General features: G+C 53.1%; 1 protein-coding gene across 8 annotated transcripts in view; it reads right to left on the bottom strand.

Annotated features, from left to right (window-relative positions):
* Positions 1 to 19,848, bottom strand: part of SAMD11 (sterile alpha motif domain containing 11) — a 115,829-nt gene that overhangs the window by 25,114 nt on the left and 70,867 nt on the right. For all 8 annotated transcript variants that reach the window (XM_051786298.1, XM_051786299.1, XM_051786300.1 and 5 more), the window contains 3 exons: positions 12,628 to 12,720; positions 5,920 to 6,084; positions 1,122 to 1,266 (listed from right to left, as the gene is read on the bottom strand). In XM_051786298.1, coding sequence (XP_051642258.1) covers positions 1,122 to 1,266; positions 5,920 to 6,084; positions 12,628 to 12,720 — 403 coding nt within the window. The remainder of the gene's footprint in view (positions 1 to 1,121; positions 1,267 to 5,919; positions 6,085 to 12,627; positions 12,721 to 19,848) is intronic.

Below are 19,848 nucleotides of genomic sequence, written 5' to 3'. Positions count from 1 at the left end.
GAAAAACGAGAAGGAAAAAAAAAAAAAAAAAAAAAGAAGGATCTCCAAGGCTATAAATGCGGGGGGGGGGGGGGGAACTCTGGACTCAACATGTACGTACACGTGCTACAGAAGTGATGCTGCAGCCTGCTCTGCACCCACCCCCTCATGAAAGCCAAAAAAAGTCTGAATACCAGAGCCTTTCACGGCTTGTCCCGTGATATCCAAAGCCTTTGCATCCCCGTGGCCCTTTCCCGCCTCTGCTATCCCTGTCAGAAACGCACGCAGCTTTAATTTAATTTCCCTCTGATGTTCTTGATTGCTGAGGGAATGGCTCGTGGCACAGAGCAAGATAAACGAGCTAGAATTTCCTGGGGGGGGGAGAAGGGAGGGCGGGGGAATATCAGCTTTCCAGCACTCCTAGCAGTGGTAAAGGCAAGCTGTGCCTCTTTTCTGTGAAAAAGAAAACTTCTCTTTCTACTCCATCCTAGAGCATTTGTTCTCTCCCCTCGTCTGGAGATGCTGCAAAATGCAAAGTTAAACACCTAAACTTGCTCTTGGCCAAAGAACAGGTTGAAGTGGCATCTGCCCTGGAGACCCAGGGCAGGATTGGGATCATTCCAGCCAGAGTCGCTCACCTGGATGTGGATGCACATGTGCCCAAGCACAGATCACTCTCTTTTCCATACAGACACCCCAGCATGGGACAGAACACCCCCCACCAACTTCTGCACCTGCACAACACCCAGGGGAGACACTCACACCTCACCTGGGCAAACCAGCCCTGCCCAACCCCTGGGCACTGCACAGAGTAACAGAACCCTTAAGGTTGGAAAAGCCCTCCGAGACAGCTGAGTCCAACTATTAACCCGACACCTCCCTGTTCACCACTAAACCACGGCCCCCGAGGCGCCACATCCACAAGTTTTTCCAACACTTCCAGGGATGGTGACTCCACCACCTCCCCGGGGCAGCCCATTCCAACGCTTGACCCAGGCACTCCCTCCCCTCCCGCACCCCCAGGACACCCGTGCCAGCCTTTCCAGGCTTTCCCGAGGGTGCCACCGGCGCGAAGCCCCCTGCGCCCCCCGCCCCGCACCAAACCCCGCCCCGGGGCGGGGGGTGACCCGCGCCCGCGGTACCTCTCGGGGAAGTGGGTGTCCCTGTGCTGGGGGAGGCCCTGCTTCCTCCGCTGGCTGGAAGAGTTGCTGGCCGAGGGGATGTGCGCTTCCATCGCGCCGGGGTTCCGCGCCGCCGCCGCCACCTCTTGCCGCGCCCGCAGGAGATCTGGGACAGGAGGGAAGGGATGAGCTGCTTGCCCGGCATCCACCACCGCACAACCCCCCCCTTCCCCCAGCCCCGCGGATGGACGGACAGAAAACACCCGCTGCCCTCCCGTCCCCGCCGCGGGGGCTGCTCCGGGGATGCTCCGGGGCTGCTCCGGGCTCCCCGCGGGCGACAGCGCTGCCCCGGGGCTGCTCCCGGCCGTGCCCGCAGCCCCTCGGGCGACAGCTGCCCCCCCGCCGCCCATCCCCGCGGCTCCGGGGCTCCGGGAGAGGCTGCCCGGGCTGCCCCGGTACTCACACGGCGGAGCGGGCTCGGGCTGCTCTTGGCGGGATCCGCCTCCCGCCGCCGAGGGAGTTTGGCAGCGGAGGAAATTGTGCAACTACGGGAGGGAGGGAGGGAGGCAGGGAGGGAGGGGGGGTGGATTTGCTGTTTAATTGCCTTCCTGCTGGAGGGAAGGAGGGAGGGAAGGAGGGGGAGAAAAGGGAGGGAAGGATGGAAGGAGGGATGGATGGATGCGGGGAGAGCAAAAGGAGAGGGAGGATCTCCCCAAACTGCCGTCTGCCCCCTCCCCGCGGGCGCGGAGCCTCCCGGTCGGTCCCGAGCGGAGCCGCGGTGGCACCTGCCCCGGGCCCCGGCCCCGCCGTGCCCCCTCTGTCCCTGCTGGGCTCCGCCGAGGTTATGGGGGCTCCCCCGGGGGCCGCAGCGTTTGCCGCGGGTGCTCTGCCCCGGTCCGGGCAGCATCACCCCCCCGAAACCACAGCCCAGCAGCTCCAGCTGCTGCTGAACGCAGGGAACAGAGGGTCACTTCCCCAGGTAGCCTCTTAAATCCACACCTGAGTCCCGTCGTTCACCTGCCCGGGGAACCCCCACCCCTGCTCCCAGGGACGGCCTGGCAGCGGTCTGAGCACCCAGGACTGTTCTCCCAAGCATGGTGCCCCCCCTCAGTCAGCCACCCACATCCTGGGGGATGCTGTGGCCTCACCTGGGCAAGGGGTGAGGGCTGGCCCTGCAGGGTCTGTACCTGCCTGGCACAGCTCTGCTGTAGGAATGGGAAGGGCCTGGTCACAGAGCAGAGGAGGATGGGGTACAGGAGGGGCCCCTCCCAGCCTTAAGCACAACACTTCCATCAGACATCAGCTGCAGGTCAGAAATGCACCCCTCATTAAACCTGTGCTGCCCTGGTACCACTGCAGAACCTGTGACCTGTGTCACCCTACCTGTGACACGTGTGCAGTGACAGGTTATACACCTGTACAGTCTCTCCAGGGTGGGTGTCAGCACAGACAAGTTGCCCACACAGGGGCTGTGTGATGGACAGTGCAGGCACGGCCACAATCACCTCAAGCACCACTAAAGGGGATCACAGAGAGCCCCAGGGAGGAGCAGGTGATGCAGGTACAGCTGATGTGCTGCTGCTCAGGGAACAACAAGGACTTGTGACATGGACACCCATACCAGTCGCACTGACAGAGGCTTTTCCAGAGTGCTCCTCTCTCCCAGTTAAGCATTAGGAGCCCCTTAGGCCCTGTATCTATATGAAAACACTCCATACACAACTTACATCCCACACCAAAACCTCTGCTGCCATTCACATGGCACACAAGAAATAAGAGCACAGTTGGAGGAGACCTCCCTCACGTGCTCACTGAGCACCAGGCTGCAAAAGGAAACCAAAACACAGCTGGGGAGAGGAGGAGAGGGAGATTTATCTCAGTGAACACACCCTGGGCAGGATCAGCTTGCACACTGAGATTGCAAAGCCCTCCACACGTCCATCCTCTTCCCACGATGGATTTGTAAAGCCAGGTTACTATAAGAACAATGCACGACCCTGGTGATGATGGACTTCCAATTTCCTTGCCTTCCTTTATACCACCATGCTGTTTTCCTTCAGTTCTGGAAATCCCAGATACCCACATCCCTATTAGCCCAGCCTGAGCTTCCTCAGTCACATCATCCAACATTTTGGTGACGGTCAGGGCTGAAGCCCCGTGGTGGGGTGGAAACACTTACACAGCTGCTGGTTTTGCTGGCAGCAAGGAGGGCACCGGTGCCTGAATTTCCAGCCACACTCACACAAGCACAGTCCCTGTCCCCACACCCCCAGCTGAGGGGACAAACCTTAAAAATGACGCTTCTGAGCTGCCAGGGGTATGTAAGGAACACCAAACCCCACCGGATCACGTAAAAAGGCCCAGAGAATTCGCCGAGCCAGGGGCCGTGCACCTCGAAACGTTTATAAATTAATTATCTGAAAAACCCAGGTCACTCCTCATCGCCACAGCGCCTGTAATTTAGAAGTCTGGCGTGCAGCCAGTTCCAGGAGCTGCATTGATCCTGAATGACCGCAACAACCCCCTGCACACCCACCCCTCTCCTCGCTGCTTTCTCCCCCCTCCTCCCCTCCCCTGCGCCCCTACCCCCTTGCCCAGACCCCCCCCCTTCTCCCCCAGGATCTGTTATTTACAATCCTGCACTCTGACAGTTGGGAAATCAGATTGATTGACAGTGGGACGCTGGCGGATGGAGGTTCCAGGCACGGAGACAGACTGAATTCAGAATGTGGGATGAATGCCACTGGGAGAACGGGGGCGGAGGAGGGAGGGGGGTGCTGGGAGGGAGGGGGGGGGGAGGCTGAAAAGCAATTAAAAAAAAAAAAAAATATTTCTAAATTATTAACATTTTTTAAATTATTAATGTTATTGGTGCCTCCATGTGAGCCCGCAGATAAACTGCGCTTTGTACTGGCACTAATAATTTATAGCCCAACCAGGGCCCTGTGGTGTTGGAGACAACCCAAAAATACACCGAGTTTTGTCTTGTCAGTATTCCAGGAGGGAGTCTGTCCATGCAGGCGCCTCTTCTCCCCCTGCCCACCCAAAACCCCAGGGTGACCCCCTCACCTAACAAATGCTGCTGAGACAATTTAATCATAATCATAAAAACACGTCAGGCTCTTAATGTAATGAGCTACTCTGCTTGTTATAAGGGAGAGAAGTTCTGCAGCACATGCTGGTGGGATGGACACGTCCATGAGTCCAGCAGCCATCCAGTGCCAGGCTGGGTGGTCTGTCGTGACTGTCTGTCACAACACTTGTACACACAACACATTTTGAGCTGTGTATTTGCTCTGTTGTATTCAGCATGGTCTACATGTGTATTCCACGTGGTCTAGATCTGAATTACTTGGTTAAATATTCAACCTGGGCATAGGAGTGTGTCACCCTTTTGTGCACAGTGTTACACGCTGTCCTCTCCTCCGTGTTCATCACATGTACATGTGAAACTTCAGCCCTATGGCCCTGTATCCCTGTGTTTGCAGGAGCCCTGCAGCTCTGAAAATGCCCGGGACAGCTCAACACCACACACAGAGCATGTGCCATGTTCACCGGGTCGTGCCTCAGCACAGGTTTGTGCCGTGCCTTTGCTGATAAGCAAATCCTTACTCCACAGCGAAGGGAATCGCCTTCCTGCCCCCAGAGAAGCCAATCAAATCAAACAGAGTGGAAAAGAAGACAGCCTCTTCATTAACCTAACAAGGAGCCCTGGGGATTTACACTCAGAGACCAGAGATTCTCCTCCAGCTCTTGCTGGATGCTTTGCTGATGCTGCTTGTGCTCCTCCCCCGGCTCCCCGTGTGAGCCCTCCACACCTCGGGCAGGAAGCAGCAGAGGGACAGATCCTTGCACAGCCCTGCTTTTCAGTGATGCTCCAACCCTCTGCTTCCACGACTGGAGCAGCATCACCTCTTCCATCTCCCTGGCTTTGCCTGATCCAGAGAACTGAGTTACTTCCCCCACCCCTGGCTCCTGCAGCACGGGACTCGGTACAAGGCATGGCTTTGCTCAGGGTGAGGCTGAGCCAGTGGCAGCAGTTTCAGCTCACCCGAGGGAAGGTGAGGTGGGCTGAGGAACCCGTGGAGGGAACGCTCGTGGATCCTGCATCCTGCCAAGTGGATCCAGGGCAGATCCTGTAACTGCCTGGTGCCCCCTTTAGGCACAGCGCAGGACACGCTGGATCCAGCCGGCTCCTTCCACAGCCCAGGGAAAACAGACCAGCAATCCTTCAACTCACACTGCACCTCTTAGGTCCCAGCACTGCAGGACACTTATCCCCTCCGGGCACCACTCCAGCCCCCAGGAGAAGGCAGCAACATCCTCTTGCCATTTCCATCACTACAGGGCAGGAGTGTCTGCCACTGCCTACATCTCACACCCCTGCTGTGTTATCCCAACTTGCTCATCCCCCTTGCTCCACACTGTGACCCCAAATAAAGCCTTACACCAGAGATTCTGAACATTCACACTGACACAAACTCTTGAAACAAAGGAAGGACCCCTCTCACCACCCCTGCAAAATACACAGTAGTGATACTGTAATGAATCTATTCCAGTGAAGAAAAACATATCCCCATAGAGAGCTACAGAAGGAACTGGCACTTACAGATGGTTGAGGGGAGATGCCCCCCCGGAGATGGTGAGAGAAAAGGGTCTCTAGGACACTTTTTAGCACCACTTGTATTCGCTGCATGATAAACAGACAGCACTGCAGCCCATCAATCCCCCTTAGATGCACACAGGGGGGATTAGGAACCTTTACAGAGTTATCCTGAAAGGCACCACGAGCCCCTCCTCCCCTCTGCAGATCCTGTACCTCCGTGGCTGGGCACTGCCATGCTGTTGGCCAGCTGGTAGAGACGTTGCTGCTGCTGCTCTTCAAAGGTGCCATGCTCGTTGAGTGCTGACATCATGCGTCTGTAGTGCTCCTCCGGGGTCATCTGAGTCACCGAGTCCTCCAGCAGAGGCGTGTGGGAGTTTTCTGAAGAGCAGAAAGATTTGGGTCTTTTTGGGGTTTTTTTCCAGAGAAAAATACAGTGGAAAATCACGTAAGTATAGGGACAGTGCAAAAAGAAAGAGATAGGGGGGTTAGAGGGATATTAGCACAAATTCCCACAACTCTCTAGTGTCCCCACTGAGCCTGATGTACCAAGCTGCCAAATCAGCTGTCCTTGTGCTCGAGATGTACCATTTTAATGGGGTCAACCTAACAACCTCCTAAACCCCCAAACATGGCTACACTTACACACAGAAAAGCCCCCATCACCCAAGCCCCCATCACCCAAAAAACTCAACAGCTGTATTTTCTTCTTCCTCCTAAAGCACCAAGCCCTGCATGGTAATAACACAAAATTGCCAGCAAGCTCTGTACCCCCAGCGTGGCAGAGGGGACAGGGAGGATGGAAGAGTTCACTGGGTTCTCACCCTTTCATCTCAGGGGACATGAGTTCTTTTTTCAGCTCGTACCTGGCCAGACATGCACCTCTTTCCCCCCACCTTCCTAAACACCCACCAGGACACAAAAACGTGAGAGATGCTCATCACCCAGAGCAGGAGGTGATGCTGGCAGTGATGACATCCACCTGCCCAGCTCTGGGGGCAGGGGGGGAAGTCTCAGGAGCAGGTTGTTTCACATCTGTACATGTGGCTGAGCACCCTGAGGCCATTAAAATCACACCCAGGATGCCTCCCTGTCCATCTTCCCGGAACGACTGCAGAGCCCAGGAGGAGGGAGGTGCTTTGAGGAAGGCCCTGCCTGCTCCTGGGGCAGGAGGGATCCCGGTCTGGCAGTCAGGGAGAGAAAACCACAGAGGCTTTTCTGTTTACTGTAAGCACAAATCAGAGTAATTACTACTCTCCCCGCCTTGGCTGCTCTAACACTGTTTTATCTCGGATCTTCCCCACAGGCAAAGCCTTTTCATTACTCAGAGAGGAACTCCCAGTAACAATCTGAGCGGGCAGAGGGGGAGGGAGGGACGGGCTCCCCCCACGCTGCAGTCACAAGACCACCACTGTGTTCAGTGAGTGACAAGACCACCCCACCGTGTGCCCCAGGTTTGTGCTCCTTCGTTTCACTGACAGAGTCCCCTCAGGGACCACGGCAGGTGATTCTGCTGCCAGGCTGGCTCCAAGTTCAAGGTGGTGGCTCTGAGCACAGGCCACTGTGAGGAACACACAGGCACTGGCCATCCTGCTGGGAAAAGAGCTGTGGGTCTCTCCCAGGTGAGACAAAGGCCCCTAAGCTGCCTATCAGAAAATGTAAGTCTGTGGCAGACAAAAAACAGCCCAAGAGACAGAGAGGCTGTAAAACGTGGCCCTGCCACAGCAGCTCAGGGATTGGGTCGCTTCTGCCTTGCACAGAATGAGAGGTGAACGTGCTGTCTGACACCAAACCCATGGCACAGCCAAGCACACAGGGCTCAGATTTTGGTGGATGAAACCTTCGCATGTTGTAATGAAACCACTCTCTCCCCAAAACATAGGAGGGAATAACAACAATAACAGCAGCAATAACAACAACAACAGCAACAACAATAAATATTATTATTATTATTATTTTAAAAAATAATAAGTTTCAATACAAAGTTTCAATACAAAAAGGTTGCATCACTGGCTTCCAAGGTACTCTTCCTCTGCAGAAGGGAAATGACCTCAGTCCCCTCCAGCTCAGGTCAGCCTCCCAGCACAGCAATTTGTGGCTCTACCTCCAACCACGGATCTCTACCCCACTGACACTCATCTGCACCTCAGGGACCACTGCCTTCCCGTGCAATCACAGGGTCAGAGGCTGCTTCAGGCTGGCTGAGATGAGGAGCTGGGTTCCCTGTGTGCCTCACCCCTAGAAGCCAGACCCCAAAATGAGAGGCTGCCCTGGACAACAGCCAAGCCATACCTGCTCCCTCCCACTCCCTCCTCCAGCACCCAAACCTGCAAGACACCCCTGGTAGAAGCAGGGGAGTGGTGGGCAGAAATCCCTTCCAGGTCCCCTTCCCTCCAAGTCACTCCCAGGGGCCACATTCCCACATCCTCCTCTGCTCTCTCACCGCTCCTGCCACCTCCCCCAGGGATGCAGAAGCACAAGGTTTCAGTTCCCTTCTGATGCTCTTAACCAAAGGTCTAAGGAGCAAAGCCACATGCCACAGACCTGATTTAGAAAAACACTGATTTTTTTTTTCCCCCCACAGCTGTGTCATTAGAGGAGGAAAAGGGAGGGGGGGAGGGGATTTAATAACACTTAATTACCATAAACTCTATCGGATCAGCCGCAGAGCAGATTTCAGGTGCAAGGAGGGGAGGGAGAATGGGGGTGGCAAGGGAAGGCTGAGAGGAAGGAGGAGCCCAGGGAAAGGCTGGATTTCCACACTTAAAACTTGGAAGATTTCACATGACTCAGCCAGCAGTAATTCCAGCTTTGCTGAAGCTTTGCTGTCTGCTTTTGTCATTACCAGGGGTAATGCGGGAGACTGATCTCGCCAAATCTCCTCCAGCCGCCAGGTGTGAAATGGACTCTGGCAGGGCCAGGGGAAGGCAGAGCCAAGGCAGCATCTGCTGGGCCCTCATGCTCTCTGCCAGCCCCCTCCTGTTCACCCGAGCCAAGGGGAGCCCACCTCTGCCACCGCTGATGGCACAGCCACGGGAAACTCCTGGAGGACGCAGCCTGAGGGACGTGTCACTGCTGCACAACCTTCCCACAGGATTCCCTAAGGTCCATCCTCTCCAAGCAATTCCAGACAAAACACGAGCACCCAGCCTATCCAGCCCTTCTCCTTTGCTACAAACCCATGACAGGTCAAGGTTCCCTTTATCCAACCCCACTCAAAGCTCGAGGAACCTGCTGCAAATGCGTCTCACTGCAAACTCAAGGCCAGGTCTTGGTCAGCAGCTTTAGGGTCTTCTCTTGCCAGGGCAGGGGGGGGGCCTGTGCCCACTCCCACCACACTCAGCAGTCTGGGTTTGGGGGGGTGGCAGTGAAGTTTTTAGCAAGAACGGGGCCAAACCTTGTTCCTTCATTTGGCCTATTTGGACAGCTGCCAAAGCCACCAACACATGGATGTTCCCCTCCAAAGGAGAGGGACAAACTGACAGAGGCTGGATGTGAATTGCTCAGCTGCAGTCCAGCTCCAGTTCTGGTCTAGTTCATCACCCAAAGACGCAGCAAGACTTTGTTTTGTTTTAAATGATCCACAATAGCAAAGAAAAGAGAATGGCAGAGGGAGCAGCGTATGAGCTCATCGCCCGCCCCAGGGGGCGAGCACAATATTGTTCCCTACGTGTGTTTTCCAGCACTTCGTCCAGCCCGGCTTCCAACCTTCCCAAACGACGAGGCTCCTACCAGATTTATTTTTCAGCGGCTCAAAGGGGAACCAAAAACACTCTTTGCCCGGTTTTTCCCTCCTCGGTTTTTGTTTCGCCTCTCGAGGTACGGGGGGGGGGAGCAGATCTCCAGACGCGCTGCTGCCGCGGGAGAGCGAGGGTTTCACTTGGGGAATTGTCTCCTGGGGAGAGGAGAAAGCTTCCTCCGTGACCTGCCAGCACAGCCCTCGCTCCCAGCCTCTGATACCGCTCCCATTTCCATATTAGACGCGAGAACGTTCTGCTCTGTTTGACAGCGGCGCGGCCCCGTTTCCACCGAGATAGGGCTCTCTTTTGATCTCTGGAGCGCACACTGCGAGCCGGGGAGGGGGAAGGGAAGGTGGCTGCTCCCCCGCTGGAAGGGTTTCCAGCCCTACAGGTGTTTTTTCACTCAGTCAGAGAGCGGGAGTGATTTCCTTGGCTGCCTCTGTTCTCCTCGCCTTGTCAGGCGCGGCCACGGCAGCACGAGCTGTGCCATGGGGTCACTCCTGCTCTTCAAAAGGCTGTTCCCGAGACAAGGCAGCTGTGCCCCGAGCAAAAGCTGCTTCTAGGGCACTGTGTGATGGAGAGCAAGAGCTGCTTCCAGGGCAGTCTGTGGTGGAGAGGGGCAGAGTCCTGCCTGGAGCCGGTCGCCGCCACAAGGGATGCAGGATGTGGAGGAGCAGCACCTGCACAAGGCACAGGACCACCAGGCTGGAGGAAAGGGAGGGCTGTGTCCCAGGGAACACTGCAGACCCTGCTCCTACTGCAGCACAGCGTGAGGCTGCACAGGCTCCAGAACTCCAACCGGTCCTTGCTTCCCTTCCCGCTCCTAAATCACAAACTGCACTCTGGGTCCCAGCCAAGCCTGGGGCTCCAGCACAACCTCACACTTTGCTCCACTGCAGCAGTTCCCAAATCCCAAGTAACTGGCCTTTAGGGCCCATCCCATTTGAAAATGGCTTGTCACACAGCGTGGATCGTTCCGTTTCCAGCCAGAGCTGGGAACACAGGGATCGTTTCCCTCCATGGCACCCGTGACACGGGAGCACTGCCTGACTGACAGCAGGCCAGGAAGGCTCCTGGGAGTTCTCAGCTGTGAGGTGCTGTCACTGTCTGGGCCTTAAGACAGCAACACTTGCTGCAGCCCCTCCTTTTACCCCCTTTCCATAGCAGGGAGTGGGGAGACAAAGACCCCCAAAGCACAGAAGTCTCGGCCCCTCACTATTCCAATGGTATTCCAGCATCAGCACAGCCCAGGCTTAAATTCCTGCACAGCACTGGAGGGAACAGGGGCTCTCCAAAGATCTAATAAAAAAAACAGGTCACATGGGAGATCACTAAAAGGCCCAGCTCCAAATTTCCATTCTGTCTCATCTCTTTCAAAGGGCAGGGAAGGATTTCCGAGGAAGAAAAGTAGGAGCAGAAAAAACTTTTCTTTATCCAGGGCTTCCTGGGAACCCCTGGAAGGGAATCCCCCCAGTCACTGGGAGCTAAGGAGCAGGATTTAGATCCCAAGGGCATCCCGCAAAGCCAAGGGTTCCTCACCTGCCTCACACTGCCCTCAGCCCACCCCAGAAAACAAAAACGGTGGGAAGGCCAGAGGAAAGAAATGGAATGAGATCATTTGACCCTGCTGCTCCCATGGCAAAACCAATCCACTTGTGCCAGTTCAGCCACTTTACTGGGATGAATCCAAATGCAACAGTTTGGTTTCAGACAGCTTGCTTAAAGTTTAGCCTATTCTCAGCCAGGCCACACAGGTTGCCGTTACCTGGATTCTGATACCTTGGAATTATAAAGGGTACAAATGCAGCAGAAACAGCAAAGTGTCAAGTGTGTTACAGGAGTCCCATGTCTCATATAACAAACATGTTTCAGAATCTACAGAAGCATCCTGCTGGAATTTTCCTGCACATCCACTAGAAACATTTCCAGGATAACAGGAATAGGGCAGATGAAAGCAAATCAAGGAAAACAGATAAAGAGCAGCAGTATCAATGGTTCCCAGTAAAATCTAAGGCACTTCTACTGGTATAAAGGAGTTAACAGGCAGGAGAGGGTTACATGAAAGAGAAGATTTAGTGTGTTCTCAGGTGATGTTGGCAATATTCTATTAAGTGACACCAGCATTCAGAGTATGCTGCCTTCAGATCATAATTTGGGGACCAGAAACAATATACAGGAACATTCTGTGAAATCAGGATGCAGAACAGGTCCCTACAATATATCTTTCTAAAGCATAATATAAAGCACGTAGTTTAAGAAAGCTTTAGGACAAACTGCTGCAAAAAAGTCCCTTCTGAGATTCCCTGGATGGGTTATTGAGGATATACCCCTTAGAGAGTCTCAGCTGAACTCCAAACCCATAGGATCTGCTTTTAGTTGGTTTTTTTTCTTTAAAGTGGCAAAGAGTGCAGGTTAGACACAGTGATTACACCGGGTATTACTGACAGCTAATTAGTTTGAACTTAACAACAAAGCCTTTGAGTAAACGGCCTGCAAAACCTCATTTACCCAACCTGGAGACAAACTCATTAACTGCAGGCTCCATTACCCACCCCACTTTGCCAGCCCTAAAGAAAGTTTAAAAATCCCGTTCACAGGAAAAGAACCCGAAGACAAACCAAGAGATTAAAAAAAAATAAAAATAAACCCCTAAGTAGAGAAACCTTCTGCAGATTCCATCTCTATAGGAACAGAGCCATAAATGCATAAGAGAGAACTAGGCAGCCCTATTCTCCCTGACAGGCTTCTTCTTTTTTTTTTTTTCCCTTTAAAGGAACAGATGCCAGCACGATAAGCCTGCGTGTCTCTCTTTATATTAAACATGTAATCAAGACATTCTGCCCGAAAAAAGTGGAAACACCCCTAAAAATCCACCTCAAGGGCTGCGGCTCGTTTTTTTGTTGTTGGTTTGTTTTTTTTTTTTAAACCATAAAGCAATTATTCTAATTAAGAGGCTCACAACGCGAGCCTCCCCCCACCCCCCCGAGGAGATAAAGAAAGCAGAGAGAGCCCTGGTCGCCTCCCTCATGCACCCTCAGTGCCAGACACGGCTCCCACACCGCAAACCCTCTTGCAAACCCTCCCTCCCCCCCCCCCCAGCTCCTTAATTTCAATTAAGTTCCACTCTTAGGAAAGGAGAAGAAAGGGGAAGGGGATGGGGGAGGGAGGGAGAAGCAGCACTTACCCTTTGGGGACTCACTTCTGGCTTTCTTGCTTTCTAAAGGACACTCACTGCTGCTGTTGGGAGAACATACTCTTCTCTTGCCTAAAATTTCATCTAGAAGAGAGATGAGAAACCTGAGTATCAAGACAAGGTTGTACTTTCCTCTTTGCAGAAGCGACCAGAGAGACTTTGGTATTTATGCTTCTCTCTCTCACACACACACAGGCACACACACACACACACATATATTACAAGCAGAGGGGGAAAAAAAAATGAAAGTAAGAAAAATCATCATCTTGAGAGCCTTGATCTGCTTTCCTAATCACGCAGCCCAAAAGCACATAATGACTATTCACACACTGATCAATGCAACGTTTTAAAGCTATAAATTCTGAATCCAGTTGATTTCCTTACTGAGTTTCATCATTTGTTCTGGTGCCTTTTGTCCCCCCGGTGTTTCCACTCCTTTCATGCCCTGATGCAAAGCAACTGGGGGAAAGGAAGGGGAGGAAAAAAACAACACAAAAAAAAAAAAAAAAAGAAAAAGCACAACAGATCTCTGAATCTTCCTACCACAGTATCTCTCTCTCTCTCTCTCTCTCTCCTCTCTCTCTCTCTCTGTCTCTCCCCCTCCCTCCCCCCCCTCCTCCTTCAAAACCTCAAGGTCCTTAGCAATCTTCCCCCTCTGGATTGTACGGAAACACTCAAGCCTTTTGCATTACTGCAGCCCTACAAACCAACAGAAAATATCTAATATACAATTACAGCATCCCCGACCAGATTTAAAATCAATATCCTCCCATAATAACGCTGGGGGAAACTGAAAGCATGATGGTGCATATGGGCAGGAAGGAAGAGCCTGTTTGTCACTGCAAGCATCAAATTCTCATCTATCAAGGGCTTGTTAAAGATGCAGCATCTTAAAAGGGAAAAAAAAAAAAACACCATCTCACAAACAAGCACCATATTTGAGTGAGAATAGGTTGTATCTGCCTGTGCATCCACACACATGCAAAGCTGCTGCAATCTGCCCAAAATGTGTGGGTTAGGGAAGGTTACAAACCCCCCTCGGTCCTATTTATAACAACAACGACATTATTTCTGTTCCAGGGGACGTTTTCAGCCAAGCAACTGTCCCTCGCACTCAGAATCACTCCCCATCACTTGGAATTCAGCTGAGCAGCCCAGGTTCCTGCCTTGGCACTGGATTTATCAAGAGATCCAGGGCACAGGTCTGTGGCTGCCACAAGCTGAGTGCAGAGAGCAGCCAGACACTGTGCCCAGGGCAGCCCTACCAGCCCTCCTCTATCCCAGGAGCAATCCAGGAGCTCTGCAAAGTTCCAAGTGGCATTTCAGGCTTTTAAGGAGCACAGACTGCCTCTGACCTCACCTTGCCATGACCCTGTCACCCAGCCCCTTAACAGAACTGGCACTCAAGAGACGACTGCAGAGCCTTGAGACCATCCAGAACCAAGAGCAAAGGGAAAACACAACAGTGGCAACTGAAAAGCAGATGGGAAAGGCCAGAGTCAGCCAGTGGTGGCACTGAAGTTCTCTCAGCACTTCACATCCCAGGTGTTGAGCCAGTCTTTCCATTTGAATTTTATCAATCCTCCTGCCTCAGTTTCCCCTTTGCACAAACTCCTGCAAAGCCACGGACGGTCTCAGCTTGCCAAGGCAGCACCAGAGCTCGGAAGTACCTGGCCACAGAGCACAAACAGAGGCACCAGCTCCCTCCCCACGGAACGCTTCATTCTTCATGCTGATTTTCCTGGAAACGTTATAGCCTGATGCTGCAAACCCTCACAGCGCTGGAGGCCAAGTTCACATATCCTCCCCAGAAGTGTTCTCATCCAGGATTTGTGGCTTTGGAACAACGAGAAGCCCCGTTGCTCCGCTCGCCCCTCCCAGCCCCGGGGCCAGGAGGCAGCAAAGCCCAACGAGGGCTTTTTTTTTAAGGCAGGAAGAGACTCCATGGAAAAAGAACTGGTGACAGAAGCACCGGTTCCATGTGACAGCAGTTGGAATGTGAGCAGTGAAGATTCCTTGGTTTCACAGCTCTGCCAAGGCACCTCATTACCCCCCATCCCTGCTTCCCTCCCGCTGTTCCACTCCCACCCCCGGGCCCATCTGCCAGCAGACGCTCGCTCCGACTCGCGCCGTGCCCTGCTATTCCCACTGCTATTCCCACTGCTCCCACACACGTCAGCAGGACAGGCTGCAAGCCCCATCTCCCCCCCAGGCAGCTGCACTGGTGCAGGGGAAGGCCAAGATCAAGCAGGAACTCTGAAACAGCACCAACTCCCTCAGACCTGTGCTCCCCCAGCCTCCAGAACACCCCCCCCCCACTTCTGGGCACGCAGGGAGGTGTGACATCCCACCACGGGGAGAGGTCTCAGGTGTCCTGCCCCTGGGCTTGGTCCTCCAGAGGGATCCCACATTAGTGATTTAATCCCCAGGATGATCCTTCCAGCATCTCGGGTTCACCTTGTAGCACAGCCCCAAATCCCGGGCGCTGAGTCCCTATTTGGGCTGCCCCCCAGCAGGTTTTTGGCAGTCAGTTCCATCACAGAATGAAACATTTCCTCTTTTCCATTTTATTATTTTTCTTTTTCATTTAAGGCAAAGCCCTGCAATGTGGCAGAGATGCCCCTGGCCCCAGAAGTGTGGGGACTAAATCAACAGGACACAATAAGCAAGGAAAAGGGAACAGTTATCATCAGCAACCAGTACGGAGGCACAAAGATCTAACATCCCACCCCAAATTTACCGAGTCATGAGGAGAGCACAAGACTGAACAGCAACCTTCTGAGCTCCAGCCCAGTGTTTTAAGAAGTCATACCCCATCTTTGCTTTTCTTCCTTAGCTGCAAAGCAGGGCAGAGGCAGGTCCCAGTTTCATTAATTATTTAGTTAACTCACAGTTTCCGGGGTACAACCTCAACAGCGATGTGTTTGTGTTTCCTTTCCTCTTCACAACTTAACCCACGTGCCCAGCTTTGCCACACCACTGACACCTGCCAAACACACGCCCCTTTTACAGGGCCCTGCACTCTTAAATTCATCCCTTTATCTCCACGTGCCACTCATCCAACCCTTCCCTGCGCTCACACAAAGAGCCAGGACACTGGGGTGGGAGCAGCCACAGTCCATCTCCCCCTGACTTTGCAGCAGCAGCAGCAGCAGAACCAAATCTGTTTTGCAAATGAGCTGGCAGTGCAGCTCCTGGATGTCTCACCACCCTCGCAGAGACAGGTTGTGCATCGGGTACATTGCTACTGATGGACCACAGAGCCCCAGGACAGCTGTTTGCTCAGCCCATGCACCTGCAAAGGGCAGCACTTCACCTTAAAGGGTGGGGAGGGATGACTGGGGGAAGGGGGCTTTGGTTTTTTTTATTCCCCCAATTCCTGCTTTTGCCTCTTCTCTCCTGCCTTCTGCAAAGCATTTCAGCTGAAAGGGAGCCAAATCAGGGCAGTTTTTAATATCAAAGCTGAGAAAGAAAGACATTATCAGTAGAACTGGAATGTTATGAAGCTGGGCCAGGCAATAACACAAGGAAGGGGGGCTGGGGGAAGCCCCAAGAATACTGATCACTCCCTGCCACCAGTGCAGCACAGCCCTGACCACAAAACCCCCCACCCACACAAGTCCCCAGACCCCACATTTACCTCCAAGGCTCCTGCTGGCCTGGCAAGGCAGTACAGAAAGTGATCCAGAGGGAGGTTTTTTGGGAACAAAGTCAAATATTTTCCCCAAAGATCTCGAAATCAAAGTGGATTTTCCCCCTCTCTCTCAGCACTCACCTCCTACACTGAAGCATGAACAGAGACAGGCCTGGAAAGCAGGTGAGCTGGAGGAGGACAGTGCTGTCCCCACAAACAGGGATCACCCAACAGCTTTGCACCATAAGGAGAAAGGATGTGGGCATGGCACCATAAACCCAGCTTTTGTGGAAGCCAGGTTAGGTGGGGTTTATTTTGTCTCCTGCACTGCCTCTAATCCTCAGCCTCCCAGCACTCAGCAGAGCTGGGTGGCTTAAGAGTCATCTTCACCAACACATCTAAGAATCCCAAGCCTCCTTATCAGCTTTGATGAGAGGACTTGGGAGCCTAAGTCTGGGAAGATTAGAAAATCTATCTCTAGGTTTCCCCAAAGACAGAGGGACTTTATCTCCACTCTTTACATGGGAATCTGCAGCAGAGGAGATGCACCAAGGACACACATGGTGAGAACAGCGACTGGGCACAGGAATTCACCTGGAGAAGGGACAGGAATGAGGTGGTCACAACATTTCTGCCCCTCCAGTGTTGCTAAATGGGTGGGCTACAGAGAGTCCCAATTACAGCTGAGGGACTGCACCAAATTCTTCTGCACTGTGTTCATGCTCCAGCACGAGGGGAAGAGATCAAGACCTATCTCATGCTCCCTATCCATAGCCCTGGGTTTGCTCTGAAAGCTTCTTGGACCCAGAAGCCCTGAGTCAACACAGAACTGAGCCAACTAAGAGGGGAAATCACCCAGGCTCACATAGCCAACATCTAACCAGAGCAGAGTCCTTTTTCCGCCTCCTTTCCCATTATTTTAAGAGGAACAAAACATCCTCCCTCTCTCTTAACTCCCCCATCAAACTTAAACCCTGAAGATGACAATCCCCACTGACCAGCCTGAAATGTCTTGGCAGCATCTCCACTTACTCAGCTCTCCCCTTCCCTCTGGCACAACCAGGCTCCCACCAGAGGAGCTTCTCCGCTCAGACAACTCCGGAGCTCCATCCCAGCTGCTCAGCCCGTCCCTGTGCCGAACCAGGCAGGTTTGGGGGGACCCTGGAGCCTCAATCCCGCAGCCATGGGCTCGTCTTTGTCAGGAGCTGGCCCAGCAGTCCCAGAGCTGCTCCCAACAAAGGCAGCCCCTGCTCACAGAGTGTGGAATCCGGCAGCGCATCGGCACCCGGCCCTTGCCAGCGGGAATCAATGGAACAAAGGGAGAGTGAAGCACAAGGTCATGGGAATAACGGACCATAATTTAACTGAGGGCAACAAGAATGGGGGGGAAAAAAAAAATTATTGGGGAAGCTGGGGGAAGGGAAGCAGCAAGTGAGCTTCTGGGATTTGGGAATCCTGGAACAATACAAGTGCTTGCCAGCTCACGGGGCAGGGACAGCTCTAGCAAGGAAGGAGGGAATGTCACTGCAAAGGGGGTGTCAAACCAGCTGCAAAATAAAGGCAGCATCCTCCTCACAGCAGGTCAGCTTAATGGTTTTAGGGACATGGCAGGCAGCAGGCTTCAAACCTTAGTTACTGCACTGGGTTATCTCGCCGCCCCTTTGTGTCTCCACATCTTTATCTATTTGCTGGATGTCATTTAGATTTAGATTGCAAGTGCTCCAGCACAGGGGCATTTCCTTCTGCTGGCTGCTGTGTCAGTCTGACAGCACAAACAGCACAAACAGCAGAGCAAGGTGGGCACTCCTGGCTCAGGAATGTCCCTAGCCCAGATCAACATGTCTGCAAACATTCCCTAAGCATCATACTTCAAGTTCCCTGGGACAAGAGGATCTTGGACCAGGAAGAAAAACAGGAAATAAAGGGGAGGGAGGAAAGGGACACACGAATGGGCTCTTAGTACAAAGCAAGGAGGATGCAGTATTGAGTAATCAAAGGTTTTTCTCTTTCCTGCTCACTTTGAGAGAACTTTGGCAGACTGGTTGTGCAGCCACCCCTCTCAATGGCAGAGAAGGACTCCAGTAGGCAAGAGTCAGTGAGCATCAGCTGCTGATCTCAATGCATTACACAGGAGCACCCCAAAGGCAGGCTTGGTGTCACTAACCCCTTCCAAAACACAAGCTGACCCCAGCACATATGAAAGAAGGAGCTGACCAGAAGGATTCCCGATGTGTAACATACCAACCATCCTTTCCTTGGCATGGGAAGCAGCCTGCATCCCCTTCCTCAGCTCCAACCACAAGGCCATCTGCCTTTCCTCCTACCATCCACAGTATCCTGCTACTTCCCACCTTCTCGTGCTCACTTGACTTGCCTTGCTGGAGCAAAGCACCCAAAAGGACTGTCCAATATTTCAGTTGCCAAGGGGTGAGCGAGGTGCAGGTGATGCTGGAGCCACCCTCCTGCCTGTCTGTAATGAGGCTGTTTATTAGGGAAGGTGCACCAACACCCCCCCTGTCTCCCAGGTTCTTACAAAATTCATTTTTACAGCACGCACCAAGCCACAGAAAGGTGGTAAATATTCATAGTATGAAAAACGCTCATGGAAGGGATATGCTGCACTTAAGAGAGAGATGTGAATTAATTTTATATGCTGCAGAGAGGCTTTTTAGCAGTCACAAACTTGTGAATCTCCACTTTCTTCCAGAAAAGATTCAAAGAACGAGGATGGGAGAGTGGGCTGGAAGTCCAGGGTTTAGGAGACTCACTTGCTCTAGAAAGGAGCATCTTCTAGCAGGTCAGACATGAGAAGGGGAAAGCCTGATAAATCAGAAGACCAGTAAGGATCAGGTTGCCCAGAAAGTGAACTCCCCATCCCTGGAAGTGTTCAAGGCCAAGGACAGAGGTTGGAGCAACCTGGTCTAGTGGAAAGTGTTCCTGCCCATGGCAGGGGGTGGAACAAGATGATCTTTAAGGTCTCTTCCAACCCAAACCAGTCTGTGATTCAGTGACCACAAACCCTGTGGGCAAAGACCCTTTGGCCTCCATTTATGTACCTGTGATAAAAAGCTATGAGAACTGGCATCATCCCTCTGACACAGTCCCTGAGTCCTGGGGAATGCCACACATCACCCAACCACACCCCAGGGCAGGCACAGCATTCCCACCTCCCTGCAGGCTCTTGGGTGCTCAGTCTGCACGTGGTCTGTGCCAGGAGCCTGCTATTCCCCTCCAAGCCCCAGCACAGCTATTCCACCTCCCTGGCTGCTCCTTCCACCAGCCTCCCAGCATTTCTTCAGAACAGCCAAGGCTGAGGACAGTGATTCCCAGCAGAGCTGCTGGTGGTGCTGTACCCCCTTAGCACCACCTAAATGTCCGATTGCACTCATCCAGCCCCTGAAAAAAAACAGCTCCTCCAGCCCGTGACAGCTTTGACAGCCAGACTCCTTAATTCCTTTTTCTTATTCCCTTAATCTGTCATCTTTATCAGGCTGGGGAAGTGCCAGGCAGCGTGCAGGAGCCCCGGCCCCGATCAATCTCCACATTACAGCTGACAGAATGGTGCTAATAACTTATTG

The sequence above is a fragment of the Manacus candei genome, unplaced genomic scaffold (genome assembly GCF_025592945.1).
Source record: "Manacus candei isolate 608988 ecotype Guabito, Panama unplaced genomic scaffold, ASM2559294v1 h1tg000022l, whole genome shotgun sequence".
Taxonomy (NCBI): Eukaryota; Metazoa; Chordata; class Aves; order Passeriformes; family Pipridae; genus Manacus; species Manacus candei.
Note: the sequence above shows the minus strand (reverse complement) of the source record. Positions and strands in the feature narration are given on the sequence as shown.